Below are 18,699 nucleotides of genomic sequence, written 5' to 3' on the forward strand. Positions count from 1 at the left end.
AACTATATATCGTTTTTTTTTTATTTACTTCTCATCTGTGCATTCATGCGGTTTTTGTGCATATTTTGTTGTTTTTTACACATTTACTGCACAATTACTTAACTATGCCAAAAATTGGCTTATGAAAATTTGATTTTTAATAAAAAAAAAAAAATCACTTTAATGATGAACTTAATTACATCTAAATTGTATTTGGACATTGCTCTATGTGTTAGGGATAGAATACTACCATCTACAGGTTTGTAGAAAAACTTTAGGAATTATAGTTAAAGAAAGAAAGTGCAATGACCACATATATCCAATAGAGGTCAATAGGGAGTATGTGTGTGAGATAGAAAGTTTGTTCCACTTTGTGTTTATGGGCTAGGACCAGACCTTTATGGTTTCTTTTATGGTTTCTTATTTCTTTTTTTTTTTTTTTTGGTGAACTAACCCTTTAACTTATAAATCTAATTATAGAAAATTATTTTTCAATTATTTTTCTACTCTAGTTCATTTTTAAAATATAATAATTTACACGGTTACTGTCATAACTTTTAATGACTAATTATTTAAACGTATATTGAATAATTATGACATTACTAACAGGTAAAGTAAATATAACAAATATATTAGCTAATATAGTGCATATATTTAGTGAAATGCTCCCCTCTAAAGTTAATTTCTCTAGTGAACTAACATGTTGTGGACACTAAATGACTTGCCTGAGGTAAATGCAATGCTGTGAGATTTTATTCTCAAGCTGTTTTATTGATATCTTTCCATGGTTGAAACACTGGTTATGATTGAATATGATTACACGTAAACATATCTATGCACAGATCGTCTGTTCTTTTTCTTCTGCTCTTTTTCCTTTTAGTAAACATATAAATATATAGGTCTCTTGTTATAATCAGACAGCATCTAGTTTTGTTTCCTCTTTTTGTTATATTCAAACACATTCAGACACCCTTTGGCCAAGTGTTGTTTAAACGGGATTTAAACTTTATTGGCTGAAGCCATAAATTTGGTTTGAAGATGGAAAAACGTACTAAGCACAATGTTCTCTAAACATTTCGGTTTTCTACTTACCATGTTCAGCGCAGTCTTGTGGCTGTAAGCTGATGCTCTCTGTATGTTTTCCTGTAATCTCTAGTCACGTTCATATGCAAATTGTGTGTGGTTATTTTGTCTATTAAATCAAAACTTCTGAAGAAGAACATACATTTACCTCCCCTTGAAGAAATTAGGACAGAAGTGGTTGAAAGTGGACAAACAAGATTAAAACACCAGGTGTAGATGGTTATGTGTCTCTCGTCGACTTGTGATCCGATCGCCCAAAACGCATCAACACCATGTTTAAACAGGGCCTTGATTTGAGTATTTATCCTGCAAGAAAAAGGAATGTTAGTTATGATTAAACAAATACTTAACAACTTATATAGTTGGATGGTTTATTAACTGGTGTGTACAGGAAAGCCACAGGCAGAAGTTTTGATGTCTTTCACAATCTTACCACATCTGCATGTTTGGGTTTTTTTTCCACATACACACATTCTGTGCTGATCATCTGAACTTGTGTGTTTTGCTGATCTTCTAAACTCTGTAGGTGTTCTTCTGAGCTCTTTTTTCTCTGTGCTGCCTGTCTTTTCTTCTCTTTTTTTGTCTATTATCTGCGCTCATCTTCTTTGCCAGTGTTAATTGCTCTCTTGGCTTTCCATCAGACATCCTAAGCTGCTACTCTCAGCCCTAATGCTCTGAAAATGGTCCTCCTCCTTTGTATTCATCCACACTTCCATGTAAATAAGTGAAATTCATCAGATCCCTGTCTTCAGCATTTTTCTGTTTTCAGTTTTCCCAAAAACATGTCTTAGTTCTGCTGTATTTGTAATGTTTGTGTGTTCATACGTTCTCAGGTGGTTCTTTGGGAGAATTCCTCGGGCCAGAGCAGAGGAGATCCTAAACAAACAGAGGCACGATGGAGCCTTCCTCATCAGAGAGAGCGAGAGTGCGCCTGGAGACTTCTCCCTGTCCGTCAAGTACGTCCACAAACAAACACAACCTCAAATCCACCTCTTATTATTCCCAGGATACATTCATTCACACTACAGGCTTCATCAAGTCAAGAGTCCTGACCTGGAGTGCAGTGATGCCCGAGATCGAGTTTGCGTAGCTAGAAGAGTTTGTCTTAGGCTTCTACCTATATTTGACCACTGAACAGCCAGTGGGGAGCATAAGAGACTGCTTTCAAAACCATTAAAAAAATTTACCGACCTCAAACTTTTGAAAGGCATCGTAGATGTAAAGACATGTAGCTTAATGTCATCATGTGCAATGACTGTGTCTCGTGCGAGTCATGGTTGGCCGAGCTCTTTGATAGACATCAGGGCAATTACCCATTTGATCCCTGTCTTTCGTGCCTGTCTCGTCTGTGTTTTGCATACATGTGTTAATATGCATTCTGACCTTATGTAACACTTTATTTTTGGATCATGGCACACAAAGGAGTGCATTATGTCAAGCTCTTCGGTATCAGCTGTGAAGTGTTGTGTCTGTGTTCTTGTTTAAGGTTTGGAAATGATGTACAGCATTTCAAAGTGCTGCGCGACGGGGCCGGAAAGTACTTCCTTTGGGTTGTGAAGTTTAACTCTCTCAACGAGCTGGTGGACTATCACCGCACCACTTCTGTTTCCCGAAACCAACAGATCTTTCTACGAGACATTGAGCAGGTGCCTCAGGTCTGTATGCCAGTTTTGGACTTTTAATCCTTAAAGTTTGTGAATGGCCGTTTTTACTTTTGTAATGTGACACTTTATCAAGAGTTATTTTAAATTTTAACAATATTTCACAATATTGTTTGTTTTTGCTATATTTTTTATCAATAAATGCAGACTTGGTGAGCATAAGAGACTTCTTTAACTTCTTGGATATTAAAGGATTAGTTCACTTTCAAATAATTTTTTCCTGATAATTTACTCACCCCCATGTCATCCAAGATGTTCATGTCTTTCTTTCTTCAGTCGAAAAGAAATGAAGGTTTTTGATGAAAACATTCCAGGATTTTTCTCCTTATAATGGACTTCAATGGTCTCCAAACGGTTGAAGGTCAAAATTACAGTTTCAGTGCAGCTTCAAAGAGCTTTAAACGATACCAGACGAGGAATAAAAGTCTTATCTAGTGAAACGATCAGACATTTTTGAAAAAAATACAACTGTATATGCTTTATATAAACAAATGATCGCCTTTGTAAGTGCTTCCACTTTCCGTATTCTTCCAAACGCTTGCGCTGTATGTCCTACGCCTTCCCTATTCAACTTACAGAAAAAATGTAACACGTGCCGCATTCGTTCCGTAAGTAGAATAGGGAAGGCGTAGGCATATGGCGTAAGCTTTTTGAAGAATACAGAAATGTGGTTTTGCCGGAAGCTCTTAAGAAGGTGACCATTTGTTTATATAAAGCATATACATTTACATTTTTTCAAAAATGACCAATCGTTTCGCTAGATAAGACCCTTATTCCTCATCTGGTATCGTTTAAAGCCCTTTGAAGCTGCACTGAAACTGTAATTTTGACCTTCAACCGTTTGGAGGCCATTGAAGTCCACTATAAGGAGAATAATCCTGGAATGTTTTCATCAAAAAACTTTTCGACTGAAGAAAGACAGACATGAACATCTTGGATGACATGGGGGTGAGTAAATTATCAGGGAAAAGTTTATTTAAAAGTGGACTAATCCTTTAAACGTGCCATCATGTTATTTACACATGTCTATTGTGCATCTGCAGCATCCAACATACGTGCAGGCCCTGTTCGACTTCGACCCTCAGGAGGACGGAGAGCTCGGCTTTAGACGCGGAGACTTCATTCAGGTCCTGGACAACTCTGACCCCAACTGGTGGAAGGGCGCCTGTCACGGCCAAACGGGCATGTTCCCACGCAACTACGTCACGCCTGTGAACCGGAACATGTAAAGGAAAAAATGAAGCGATTTAGTGAATAAATTGTAATTATCGGCCCCTCACATTCACATACAATCAGACTACCCTACATGTCCCCGACAACACCCTTAAAGTCCTGTGAAATCTAAAGCGGCACAGAAGAATGGAAATTGTGACTGAAAACGAGGAGGGAGAGAAAAAAAAAACGTAGCAGAGAGGCTGGACGTTTCCACCTCTTTCGTGGTGCCCGGGCGAAACTATTATTCCTGAGAATCGTGATGTCTTCATGAACGCTTACAGTCCAGACTGAGCTGTTAGGGCAAAGGAAAGGCTGAATCTTAGCATAGTAAACAACGCATAAATTAAAACAATGATTCTATCTGTAGATTCATCCTGCTGCTTCTGGCTTCTTTTCTAGTCTACAATTAGACTTTTTTGTTTTGTTTTTGTTCTTTTTGTTTTGGCTGCATGTTTAAATCTCTTTATAATAGTAAATCCTGAAGCTGTTTTTAAAAAGGAAAAAAAAAAACATTCTAAAAATATATAAAAAATGTAAGAGTAAAAAATGCAAGTGCATTGTACATCTGGGCTGTGGAAAAACACCTATAGAGAGAATCCATTTTTTTAAGAATATATATATTATATATTTGTATGTGTCTGTCAGTTTTACCTTTCAACACATTTTTGTTTTCTTTTTCCAATTGTAAATTATGTTAATTTTTTGGGGAGGGCAAATGAAACGGAGTAGCTCTGGGACATGCTAATTTTATGAGCATCCCAGACGTAACACCGTAGTATTTAACGCATCATGTATTCCATTTGACATCATTCTTATTTTGTTTTAGAACCAATAGGTGAGCGGATCCTTGGCAATAGCGATTTATCGCCAGGGAGCTTCTGGTATTACAGGAGTTGATCTAATGTGAAAAACCACCCGGCTAGCCACCATTTTAAGCCAATGTATTTATTGCAGCCACTTTTTATTTGTCTTGGGTTGTGAATGTAGCCGACATCACTCAGTAGAGATCATCATGAGGGACTTCAGATTGAAGAGCTGAACCGCAGTTGCATGATTTCAGAGACTCATCTATTCATGGTGTCAAAATGTCAAAAAGCTGTTCACATACTGCATTTGTAACTAAAACATTTAAAATCACGAGATTTGGTGTCGAAAGACTGGCGGATGCCGGTTAAGCCAGTAAGAAGAAACCAGAGAGATTTCAATATATGAGTTGTCACATCGACTAATGTGATGCGTTCTGTTTTATTTCTGCCTCTTTTGTCTTTTCAGTGTTGTATGTTTTAGCTCTTTTTATGTATTTTGTTTCCCTCCTTGTGTATTATCGACAACCCCCCCTCCCCCTCTTGTTTTTTGTGATGTTTTTTTTGTTCTCTCTGGATTAGTGCCTTTTTCTCTGGTGTGACAGTGTCTCTGGCTTGCTGCTTTAGCCTGAGCATTGGGTTTCGTCAGACCCGCAGTGAGAAATCATGTGTGCCCTCCTCCTCCTGAACACACCCGCACACATTCGTTCCTATTTAAATGTCTTGCCTTTTTTCTTAACTTTTTTTTTTTTTGCCTTTTCCTTGTTTCTTTTGAATAAATAAAAAGAAAATTATAAAAAAGAGTCTCTGTTGTGTCAGATACTTTTTTTTTTTGAGTGAATGAGGCCTTTACAGTTTCGACAACTTTGATCAAAAGTCAACTTTTCAAATGTTCACTACTATAGTTTGACACTCTTCTGTTAAAACTTGTCTATTATTTGGTCTGTTAAGTGTTTTAGCTATTTAGGTGTTACATTGGCAACATCTAGTTAATTGGTGTGCCTCAGGGCTCAGTGCTTGGGCCAATTCTCTTCATCTACATGTCATCATTAGGATCTGTTATTCAGAAACATGTTTTTTTCTATCACTGATCACATGATACACAACTCTACCTCTCATCCCAGCCAGATGATCTGACAGTCACTGCTCAGATCTCAGCTTTCCTGACTGACATGTCTTGCTGGATGACGGACCACCACCTTCAACTCAACCTTGCAAAGACAGTGCTACCTGTGGTCTCAGCCAACCTAACTATAATAACACAGCTTCTCCATTCACCTCGGTTTGTCAACCATAACTAGCCAAGAACCTTGGAGTTGTGATTGATGATCAGTTAAACTTCACAGACCACATTGCTAGAGCTGCCCGGTTCTGCAGATTTGTCTTATACAACATTAGGAACTTCAGGCTCTTTCTGTCAGAGCATGCTACACATCCCCATTGTCCAAGCTTTGTTCTATCCAGACTGGACTATTGTAATGCTCTCTTGGCAGGCCTTTCAGCATGTACTGTCAAACCTCTGTAACAAGAGTGGTCCTTAACTAGCCGAAGAGAGTGCGCGTCACACCTCTCTCTTCATAAACTTGCACTGGTTGCTAATAGTATCAAATTCAAAGCACTGATGTTTGCCTACAGAACAACCACTGGCTCTGTACCCCTATGCCTAAACTTACTGTTTCTGACTTATGTGTTCTCCAGAAGCTTGCATTCTGCAAGTGAATGGCACCTTATGGTGCCATCACAAAAAAGTACAAAATCAAATTTACAGACCTTTACCTTGACTGTTCCCTGCTGGTGGAATGGCCTGCCTAACTCCACCCGAGCATCTAAGTCTTTAGCCATTTTCAAGAAACTGCTGAAGATGCAGCTTTTTCGTCAACACTTGACCGATTAATACTAACGCTTACTATTCTATATATGCACTATATTGCCAAAAGTATTGGGACACCCCTCCAAATCATTGAATTCAGGTGTATAAAATAAAGCACCTAGGCATGCAGACTGCTTCTACAAACATTTCTGAAGGAATGGGTCACTCTCAGGAGCTCAGTGAATTCAAGCGTGGTACCGTTATAGGTTGCCACCTGTGCAATAAGTCCATTCATGAAACTTCCTCACAACTAAATTCCACGGTCAACTGTTAGTGGTATCATAACAAAATGGAAGCAATTGGGAACAACAGCAGCTCAGCCACGAAGTGGTAGGCCACGTAAAATCACAGAGCGGGGTCAGCGCATGCTGAGGTCAGTGTGCAGAAGTCGTCAACTTTCTGCAGAGTCAATAGCTACAGACCTCCAAACTTCCTGTGGCCTTCAGATTAGCGCAAGAACAGTGCATAAAGAGCTTCATGAAATGGGTTTCCATGGCCGAGCAGCAGCATCCAAGCCTTACATCACCAAGTGCAATGCAAAGCGTCGGATGCAGTGGTGTAAAGCACGCCGCCACTGGACTCTAGAGCAGTGGAGACATGTTCTCTGGAGTGATGAATCACACTTCTCTCTCTGGCCAGACTGATGGACGAGTCTGGGTTTGGCAGTTACCAGGAGAACGGTACTTGCCTGACTGCATTGTGCCAAGTGTAAAGTTTGGTGGAGGGGGATTATGGTGTTGGGTTGTTTTTCAGGGGTTGGGTTTGGCCCTTTAGTTCCAGTGAAAAGAACTCTTAATGCTTCAGCATACCAAGATTTTTTTGTACAATTTCATGCTCCCAACTTTGTGGGAACAGTTTGGGGATGGCCCCTTCCTGTTCCAACATGACTGTGCACAAAGCAAGGTCCATAAAGACATGGATGAACGAGTTTGGTGTGGAGGAACTTGGCTGGCCTGCACAGAGTCCTGACCTCAACCCGATAGCACACCTTTGGGATGAATTAGAGCAGAGACTGCGAGCCAGGCCTTCTCGCCAACATCACTGCCTGACCTCACACATGCGTTTCTAGAAGAATGGTCAAAAATTCCCATAAACACACTCCTAAACCTTGTGAAAATCCTTCCCAGATGAGTTGAAGCTGTTAGAGCTGAGGTGGGACAACTCCATATTAAACCCTACAGATTAAAAATGGGATGTCATTAAAGTTCATGTGCACGTAAAGACAGCCGTCCCAAAACTTTTGGCAATATGGTGTGTTTATTTCTATATATAATATATATATATATATATATATATATATATATATATATATATATATATTTTTTTATATTTTTATATATATATATATATATATATATATATATATATATATATATATATATATATATATATATATATATATATATATATATATATATATTTTTTTTTATATTTTTATATATATATATTTTTTTTTTTTTATATATATATTTTTATATATATATATATATAAAAAATATATATAAAATATATATCTATATAAATATATATATATATTTTTTTTTTTTTTATGCTATGAGTACTGTGCTAGACTAACTGGGATTAGTCACAGCACTTGAATATTGTCGCCCTGTTGTTGTTTTGATTGCTTCTATTGTTCTCATTTGTTAAATTAGCTTTTCTGCAAAATTAAAACATTAATTTAAAACATTCTGTGTGTATGTGACGTTTGAAAGGCATGCCATTTGATTTGACATTTTGTCATTAAGTGAATCTTTCTAAGAGTGATCTAAATACTTTTTGAGGTCAATGTATGAAAAATGACAAGGACAACTTTTGAAATCACACTAAACAATCTAGATTTCTTAGAATCATTTTAAATGATGTGCTTTAATTGACCGGCACATGAAATAGTTTCTAATTTCCATGCATTTCTAAATCCTTGTTTCTTTGTTTTTAAAAGCTGCAGCTACTCATTGTTATAGTCTGTTGAAGCACATTTGAGTCTAGTTTTCTTAATTCACAGTGGAATCTATGATGACCGCCTTTATTTTGCAAAGATGACATGACTGGAAAACCGTAAGTTACAGTAAGTGAGACGTGTATTATCTGATGTGCTTATCTATAGATGCATCAAAGCAGAAAGTGTGAGAATGTTTAAGACACTGACATTTTCTTGTGCACAATGAACCGACCACAAAGTCACCCTCAGAAGCACTTGAACTTACGAAGACCTGTTCACTGCAGCGCTTCTGCAGCTCTTGGCCATAATAAAAGGTCATTTCATTGTGGCTGGAATGGATAATTGCATACTTACACACTTCGCTGAAACCCCCACTTCCTGCTGAGGGTGAAATACAGGACACTATCTATATGGTGATGCCACAGCCCTTCTGCTTATCTGGCTGTTTGATTATAAGATGTTATCTGCACTGCAATTAGATTTGTAAGACGGTTAGTGAGCTTTGCCACCAATAGCCTTCAAATGACTGTGATGCTATATGAGCTTTAATATGATTGTAGTAGCCGTATACGTTAAGCTAAGCTTGTATAGCATCATTGCACTATATTGCTTCTTAGAATACATGACAAATCAGGGAAGATATATGATGTTCTTGAGCTGAACTCTTCTGAGAATAGTGATTAAGGCACAAACGTGAACTGCCATTCTTTGTATTGATTAAACTTCTGGGATGTCCTGCTTATTTGTTTAGTCAGAAAGTGGCCAAATTGAATAAAGCTACACTTCAGGCCTAACCATGATGGCTCTTATGAGGTCAAACTGACCCTAGACATGACCAAATAAAGCTCTAAAGTCAATTTTCTGTTTGTTATTGAGCACTTGAGATACATGGTAATAGTAAAAGCACTTTAAATCACATTTGTGAATGATGTCAGGAAGTTTGAGGTTAAAAGTTGACATTCAATTGCAACAAAACTGTTGAAGTCTAAAGCAGGTCAACATGACCCACAAAAGCACAGAAAGTTCTAAGTAAACAGTTTGCATTTATAAATAAGCATCACATTCAGACTGAAGAGAAAGAGTAATATACAGACAAAATGTTTCATTTTCACTTAAGGGCTTTTTCACACTGCCCTTATCGTCGTTCTAAACACCATTTTAACCCCGGGTAAAGAAATGTTTCACACGTGAAATTTAGAAGCAGGGTTAGCACCGCTTTTACCCGGGGTTTAGAGCAGGGTTAGCACCAAACTTGTACAGTGGGAAACGATGCGGTGTTGTTTTGTTACAGCTAGACGCTTAGCAACAAACAACCAATCGCGTGCCTTATATTTTAGTCACGCTGCGCACTGTATATAAACAGTAAATTCAGCGTTTGAGAGGAAAAATGTTAAATGCTGACAGAAAACGAGACAGTTGAGCGAAGAAGGGACCTTTATATGTTTATACCTTTATAGTCCGATGTATCCATTATTCAGTAAACTTGATTGTACAGTCTGCAATATGAGGATGCTCAATGCTAGAGCTAGCCTATGTAAACAGGTCTCGTGCTGCCTTTATCCAATCAATGACACTGACACCGCAAATATGCAAATAAGAATGTTAACCCAGGTTTAGGAATGTACAATGTGAGACGCCAGTTTATACCTAGGATTAATTGTTAAAGGGTTAGTTCACACAAAAATGAAAATTCTGTCCTTTATTAGGCTACTTACCCTCATGCCGTTCCACACCCGTTAATCTTTGGAACACAAATTAAGATATTTTTGTTGAAATCCGATGGCTCTGTGAGGCCTGTATAGGGAGCAATGACATTTCCTCTCTCAAGATCCATTAATGTACTAAAAACATATTTAAATCAGTTCATGTGAGTACAGTGGTTCAATATTAATATTATAAAGTGATGAGAATATTTTTGGTACGACAAAAAAAAAAAAACTAAATAATGACTTATTTAGTGATGTCCGATTTCAAAACACTGCTTCAGGAAGATTCGTTATGATTATTCTGTCGAATCATGATTCGGATCACGTGTCAAACCGCCAAACTGCTGAAATCAGGGGACTTTGGCGCTCCGAACAGCTGATTCGATGATTCATTATGCTCTGAAGCTTCATGAAGCAGTGTTTTGAAATCAGCCATCACTATATAAGTCGTTATTTTGTTTTGTTTTTTGGTGCACCAAAAATATTCTTGTCTCTTTATAATATTAATATTGAACCACTGAACTCACTGGTTTAAATATGTTTTTAGTACCTTAATGGACCTTGAGAGTGGAAGTACCATTGCTGTCTATGCAGGCCTTGCTGAGCCATCGGATTTAATCAAGTATATCTTAATTTGTGTTCTGAAGATAAATGAAGGTCTTACGGGTGTAGAACGGCATGAGGGTAAGTAATAAATGACATTATTTTCATTTTTGGGTGAACTAACCCTTTAACCCCTGGTAAATAATGAGGAGTCTGAGACATTAAGTAAGATAGGATTCCGTTGACCTGGGGTTTAGAATGACCCAAGGTTAACTATTTCAAGTGTGAAAAGCCCTTTTGTTTTCTAAAAGGAGTTTTAACAGTTCTTTACAATTACAAACGTACACTAATGTTAAAAAGTTTGGGGTTGGTAAGATTTTTTAAATGCTTTTTAAAGAAGTCTCTTCTGCTCTCAAAGGCTGCATTTATTTGATCAAAAATAGAGTAAAAAAAAAAAAAACAACAGTAATATTGTGAATTATTATAATTTCAAATAACTATGTTAATATATTTTAAAATGTAATTTATTCCTGTGATGCAAAGCTCATTGCTCCAGTCTTCAGTGTCACATGATCCTTCAGAAATCATTCTAATATGCTGATTTGCTGCTCAAGAAACATTTCTTCTTATTATAAGTATTGAAAACAGTTGTGCTGCTTAATATTTTTGTGGAAACAGTAGTTTTTTCTTCTTCAGGATTCTTCGATGAATCCCACTTTTGATCAATTTTCAATCAGTGTTCGCCTGAATAAGGGTTAAAAAAAAAAATCTTACTGACCCCAAAATTATGAACAGTAGTATAAAGTTTCTGCCAAACATTTCTTGGCTGCATGATCTTAAAATTTCACAACTTTGAACTTGTGGAGATATTACATAAGGGTTAGACAGAAGCCAGTCCTACTGCGCAGAGTGATGAAGTCAGCTGTCTTTTTCCTCTTGATTGTATCGCTCTGTGGATTGGAGGACACACATATATGTTTGGGTCTCACCTGGTGATCAGTGCTATAGTATCTTGGAAGGCAATGTTTTGAAGTGAAGTTTCCGAATTGTGTGATGTCATGGGTAAGACAAAGAAAACCCTGTTGGCTTTAAACTACAGCTGCACTCCATGCAAATGTGTTCCAAAATGCAAACACTGATCTCTGGAACACTGACTTTCCGTATCATACACATTTATCTTAAAGTCAACTTGCTGTTTCCTTTTTGCCATGGTAAACTCGTCCCATCTGAAATGGTAAACTGATTACATCTTTGGGGTTAACAAAAAAAACAAAAAAAAAACATAAACAAAACAATTTAAGGCAGTGGCTATTTAGTGCAAATAGTGATAGATCCTATTTACGCTAAGTTAAAGTTGCATATTTTCTAAGCGATAGATTCTGTTTACACTAGGTAAAAATAGCGACAGATTCTATTTACACTAAAGCCGGGCACACATTTAATGACTAGATAAAACATTCTAAGACTGTGCTCAACATACAGCGATTGTTTCCTGCGACTGAAGCAGATTTAAATACTTACACAGACTGTAATCACAGACTGAACACAACTGGCTCTGACTGGAAGTGTTTGAGCGCGATCAGTCATAAGTATCAATTTACATTCATAATCGGCCTTACAATCGTTAAGTGTGTGCATGGCTTAAGTGAAAATAGCGATAGATTCTATTTACAGTAGGTGAAAATAGCGACTCTATTTACACTGTGACAATAGCGACAGATTCTATTTTTCACTAGGTGAAAATAGTGATTCTATTTACAATAAGTGACAATAGCAACTGATTATAATTACACTAGGTGAAAATAGCGATTCTATTTACAATAAGTGAAAATAGCGACAGATTCTATTTTTCACTAGGTGAAAATAGTGACTGATTCTAATTACACTAAGTGACAACAGCGACAGATTCTATTTACACTAAGTTAAAATAGCGACTGATTCTAATTACACTAAGTGACAACAGCGACAGATTCTATTTACACTAAGTGAAAATAGCGACTGATTCTAATTACACTAAGTGACAATAGCGACAGATTCTATTTACACTAAGTGAAAATAGCGACAGATTCTATTTTTCACTAGGTGAAAATAGCGACTGATTCTAATTACACTAAGTGAAAATAGCGACTGATTCTAATTACACTAAGTGACAACAGCAACAGATTCTATTTACACTAGGTGAAAATAGCGATTCTATTTACACTTAGTGAAAATAGCGATAGATTCTATTTACACTAAGTGAAAATAGCGACAGATTCTATTTACACTAAGTGAAAATAGCGACTGATTCTAATTACACTAAGTGAAAATAGCGACAGATTCCATTTGCACTACGTGAAAATAGCGACAGATTCTATTTACAATAAGTGAAAATAGCGACTGATTCTAATTACACTAAGTGACAATAGCGACAGATTCTATTTTTCACTAGGTGAAAATAGCGACTGATTCTAATTACACTAAGTGAAAATAGCGACTGATTCTAATTACACTAAGTGACAACAGCAACAGATTCTATTTACACTAGGTGAAAATAGCGATTCTATTTACACTTAGTGAAAATAGCGATAGATTCTATTTACACTAAGTGAAAATAGCGACTGATTCTAATTACACTAGGTGAAAATAGCGATTCTATTTACACTTAGTGAAAATAGCGATAGATTCTATTTACACTAAGTGAAAATAGCGACAGATTCTATTTACACTAAGTGAAAATAGCGACTGATTCTAATTACACTAAGTGACAGCAGCGACAGATTCTATTTACACTAAGTGAAAATAGCGACAGATTCCATTTGCACTACGTGAAAATAGCGACAGATTCTATTTACAATAAGTGAAAATAGCGACAGATTCTATTTGCACTACGTGAAAATAGCGACAGATTCTATTTACACTAGGTGAAAATAGCGACAGATTCTATTTGCACTAAGTGAATATAGCAACAGATTCTATTTACACTAAGTGAAAATAGCGACAGATTCTATTTGCACTACGTGAAAATAGCAACAGATTCTATTTACACTAGGTGAAAATAGCGACAGATTCTAATTACACTAAGTGACAACAGCGACAGATTCTATTTACACTAAGTGAAAATAGCGACTGATTGTAATTACACTAAGTGACAACAGCGACAGATTCTATTTACACTAGGTGAAAATAGCGACAGATTCTAATTACACTAGGTGAAAATAGCGATTCTATTTACACTTAGTGAAAATAGTGACTGATTCTATTTAAACTAGGTGAAAATGGCGACAGATTCTATTTACACTAAGTGAAAATAGCGACAGATTCTATTTACACTAAGTGACAATAGCGACAGATTCTATTTGCACTAAGTGAAAATAGCGACAGATTCTATTTACACTAAGTGAAAATAGCGACTGATTCCATTTGCACTACGTGAAAATAGCGACAGATTCTATTTACACTAAGTGAAAATAGCGACAGATTCTATTTACACTAAGTAACAATAGCGACAGATTCTATTTGCACTAAGTGAAAATAGCGACAGATTCTATTTACACTAAGTGAAAATAGCGACTGATTCCATTTGCACTACGTGAAAATAGCGACAGATTCTATTTACACTAAGTGAAAATAGCGACAGATTCCATTTGCACTACGTGAAAATAGCGACAGATTCTATTTACAATAAGTGAAAATAGCGACAGATTCTATTTGCACTACGTGAAAATAGCGACAGATTCTATTTACACTAGGTGAAAATAGCGACAGATTCTATTTGCACTAAGTGAATATAGCAACAGATTCTATTTACACTAAGTGAAAATAGCGACAGATTCTATTTGCACTACGTGAAAATAGCAACAGATTCTATTTACACTAGGTGAAAATAGCGACAGATTCTAATTACACTAAGTGACAACAGCGACAGATTCTATTTACACTAAGTGAAAATAGCGACTGATTGTAATTACACTAAGTGACAACAGCGACAGATTCTATTTACACTAGGTGAAAATAGCGACAGATTCTAATTACACTAGGTGAAAATAGCGATTCTATTTACACTTAGTGAAAATAGTGACTGATTCTATTTAAACTAGGTGAAAATGGCGACAGATTCTATTTACACTAAGTGAAAATAGCGACAGATTCTATTTACACTAAGTAACAATAGCGACAGATTCTATTTGCACTAAGTGAAAATAGCGACAGATTCTATTTACACTAAGTGAAAATAGCGACTGATTCCATTTGCACTACGTGAAAATAGCGACAGATTCTATTTACACTAAGTGAAAATAGCGACAGATTCTATTTGCACTACGTGAAAATAGCGACAGATTCTATTTACACTAAGTGAAAATAGCAACAGATTCTATTTACACTAAGTGAAAATAGAAACAGATTGTATTTACACTAAGTGAAAATAGCGACTGATTCTATTTATTCTAAGTGAAAATAGCAACAGATTCTATTTACACTAAGTGAAAATAGCGACAGATTCTATTTACACTAAGTGACAATAGCGACATTCTATTTACACTAAGTGAAAATAGCGATAGATTCTATTTACACTAGGTGAAAATAGCGATAGATTCTATTTACACTAGGTGAAAATAGCGATTCTATTTACACTAAGTGAAAATAGCGACAGATTCTATTTACACTAAGTGAAAGTAGCGACTGATTCCATTTGCACTACGTGAAAATATCGACAGATTATATTTACACTAAGTGAAAATAGCGACAGATTCCATTTGCACTACGTGAAAATAGCGACAGATTCTATTTACACTAAGTAAAAATAGCGACAGATTCTATTTACACTAAGTGAAAATAGCGACAGATTCTATTTACACTAAGTGAAAATAGCGACAGATTCTATTTACACTAAGTGAAAATAGCGACAGATTCTATTTACACTAGGTGAAAATAGCGACAGATTCTATTTACACTAGGTGAAAATAGCGACAGATTCTATTTACACTAGGTGAAAATAGCAACAGATTCTATTTACACTGGGTGAAAATAGCGACAGATTCTATTTCAACTAGGTGAAAATAGCGACAGATTCTATTTGCACTAAGTGAAAATAGCGACAGATTCTATTTGCACTAAGTGACAATAGCAGCAATTTCCTAACGATATGCTATTTTACACTAGGTGAAAATAGCGACAGATTCTATTTGCACTAAGTGAAAATAGCGACAGATTCTATTTCAACTAGGTGAAAATAGCGACAGATTCTATTTGCACTAAGTGAAAATAGCGACAGATTCTATTTACACTAAGTGAAAATAGCGACAGATTCTATTTCAACTAGGTGAAAATAGGGACAGATTCTATTTACACTAGGTGAAAATAGCGACAGATTCTATTTGCACTAAGTGAAAATAGCGACAGATTCTATTTCAACTAGGTGAAAATAGCGACAGATTCTATTTGCACTAAGTGAAAATAGCGACAGATTCTATTTACACTAAGTGAAAATAGCGACAGATTCTATTTCAACTAGGTGAAAATAGGGACAGATTCTATTTACACTAGGTGAAAATAGCGACAGATTCTATTTGCACTAAGTGAAAATAGCGACAGATTCTATATACACTAGGTGAAAATAGCGACAGATTCTATATACACTAGGTGAAAATAGCTACAGATTCTATTTGCAGTAAGTGAAAATAGCGACAGATTCTATTTACACTAAGTGAAAATAGCGACAGATTCTATTTACACTAGGTGAAAATAGCGACAGATTCTATTTACACTAGGTGAAAACAGCGACAGATTCTATTTGCACTAAGTGAAAATAGCGACAGATTCTATTTACACTAGGTGAAAATAGCGATTGATTCTATTTACACTAAGTAACAAAAGCGACAGATTCTATTTGCACTAAGTGAAAATAGCGACAGATTCTATTTACACTAGGTGAAAATAGCGACCGATTATATTTACACTAGGTGAAAATAGCGACGATTATATTTACACTAGGTGAAAATAGCGACAGATTCTATTTGCACTAAGTGAAAATAGCGACAGATTCTATTTGCACTACGTGAAAATAGCGACAGATTCTATTTCAACTAGGTGAAAATAGCGACAGATTCTATTTGCACTAAGTAACAATAGCGACCGATTATATTTACACTAGGTGAAAATAGCGACAGATTCTATTTGCACTAAGTGAAAATAGCGACAGATTCTATTTGCACTACGTGAAAATAGCGACAGATTCTATTTCAACTAGGTGCAAATAGCGACAGATTCTATTTGCACTAAGTGAAAATAGCGACAGATTCTATTTACACTAGGTGAAAATAGCGACAGATTCTATTTGCACTACGTGAAAATAGCGACAGATTCTATCTACACTAGGTGAAAATAGCGACAGATTCTATTTGCACTACGTGAAAATAGCGACAGATTCTATTTCAACTAGGTGAAAATAGCGACAGATTCTATTTGCACTAAGTGAAAATAGCGACAGATTCTATTTACACTAAGTGAAAATAGCGACAGATTCTATTTACACTAGGTGAAAATAGCGACAGATTCTATTTACACTAGGTGAAAACAGCGACAGATTCTATTTGCACTAAGTGAAAATAGCGACAGATTCTATTTACACTAGGTGAAAATAGCGATTGATTCTATTTACACTAAGTAACAAAAGCGACAGATTCTATTTGCACTAAGTGAAAATAGCGACAGATTCTATTTACACTAGGTGAAAATAGCGACCGATTATATTTACACTAGGTGAAAATAGCGACGATTATATTTACACTAGGTGAAAATAGCGACAGATTCTATTTGCACTAAGTGAAAATAGCGACAGATTCTATTTGCACTACGTGAAAATAGCGACAGATTCTATTTCAACTAGGTGAAAATAGCGACAGATTCTATTTGCACTAAGTGAAAATAGCGACAGATTCTATTTACACTAGGTGAAAATAGCGACAGATTCTATTTGCACTAAGTGAAAATAGCGACAGATTCTATTTACACTAGGTGAAAATAGCGACAGATTCTATTTGCACTAAGTGAAAATAGCGACAGATTCTATTTGCACTAAGTGAAAATAGCGACAGATTCTATTTCAACTAGGTGAAAATAGCGACAGATTCTATTTGCACTAAGTGAAAATAGCGACAGATTCTATTTACACTAGGTGAAAATAGCGACAGATTCTATTTGCACTACGTGAAAATAGCGACAGATTCTATTTACATTAGGTGAAAATAGCAACAGATTCTATTTGCACTAAGTAACAATAGCGACCGATTATATTTACACTAGGTGAAGATAGCGACGATTATATTTACACTAGGTGAAAATAGCGACAGATTCTATTTGCACTAAGTGAAAATAGCGACAGATTCTATTTACACTAGGTGAAAATAGCGACAGATTCTATTTGCACTAAGTGAAAATAGCGACAGATTCTATTTACACTAAGTGAAAATAGCGACAGATTCTATTTGCACTAAGTGAAAATAGCAACAGATTCTATTTCAACTAGGTGAAAATAGCGACAGATTCTATTTGCACTAAGTGAAAATAGCGACAGATTCTATTTACACTAGGTGAAAATAGCGACGATTATATTTACACTAGGTGAAAATAGCGACGATTATATTTCAACTAGGTGAAAATAGCGACAGATTCTATTTGCACTAAGTGAAAATAGCGACAGATTCTATTTACACTAGGTGAAAATAGCGACAGATTCTATTTACACTAGGTGAAAATAGCGACAGATTCTATTTGCACTACGTGAAAATAGCGACAGATTCTATTTACACTAGGTGAAAATAGCGACAGATTCTATTTACACTAGGTGAAAATAGCGACAGATTCTATTTACACTAGGTGAAAACAGCGACAGATTCTATTTGCACTAAGTGAAAAT

General features: G+C 36.1%; 1 protein-coding gene across 3 annotated transcripts in view; it reads left to right on the plus strand.

The window, feature by feature from the left end:
* Positions 1 to 5,494, plus strand: part of grb2b (growth factor receptor-bound protein 2b) — a 41,593-nt gene extending 36,099 nt beyond the window's left edge. For all 3 annotated transcript variants that reach the window (XM_067381518.1, XM_067381520.1, XM_067381519.1), the window contains 3 exons: positions 1,896 to 2,018; positions 2,549 to 2,717; positions 3,767 to 5,494. In XM_067381518.1, the coding sequence (XP_067237619.1) occupies positions 1,896 to 2,018; positions 2,549 to 2,717; positions 3,767 to 3,952 (478 nt within the window). In that variant the 3' untranslated portion in view covers positions 3,953 to 5,494. The remainder of the gene's footprint in view (positions 1 to 1,895; positions 2,019 to 2,548; positions 2,718 to 3,766) is intronic.
* Positions 5,495 to 18,699: the final 13,205 nt, after the last annotated feature.

The sequence above is a fragment of the Chanodichthys erythropterus genome, chromosome 3 (genome assembly GCF_024489055.1).
Source record: "Chanodichthys erythropterus isolate Z2021 chromosome 3, ASM2448905v1, whole genome shotgun sequence".
Lineage (NCBI taxonomy): Eukaryota > Metazoa > Chordata > Actinopteri > Cypriniformes > Xenocyprididae > Chanodichthys > Chanodichthys erythropterus.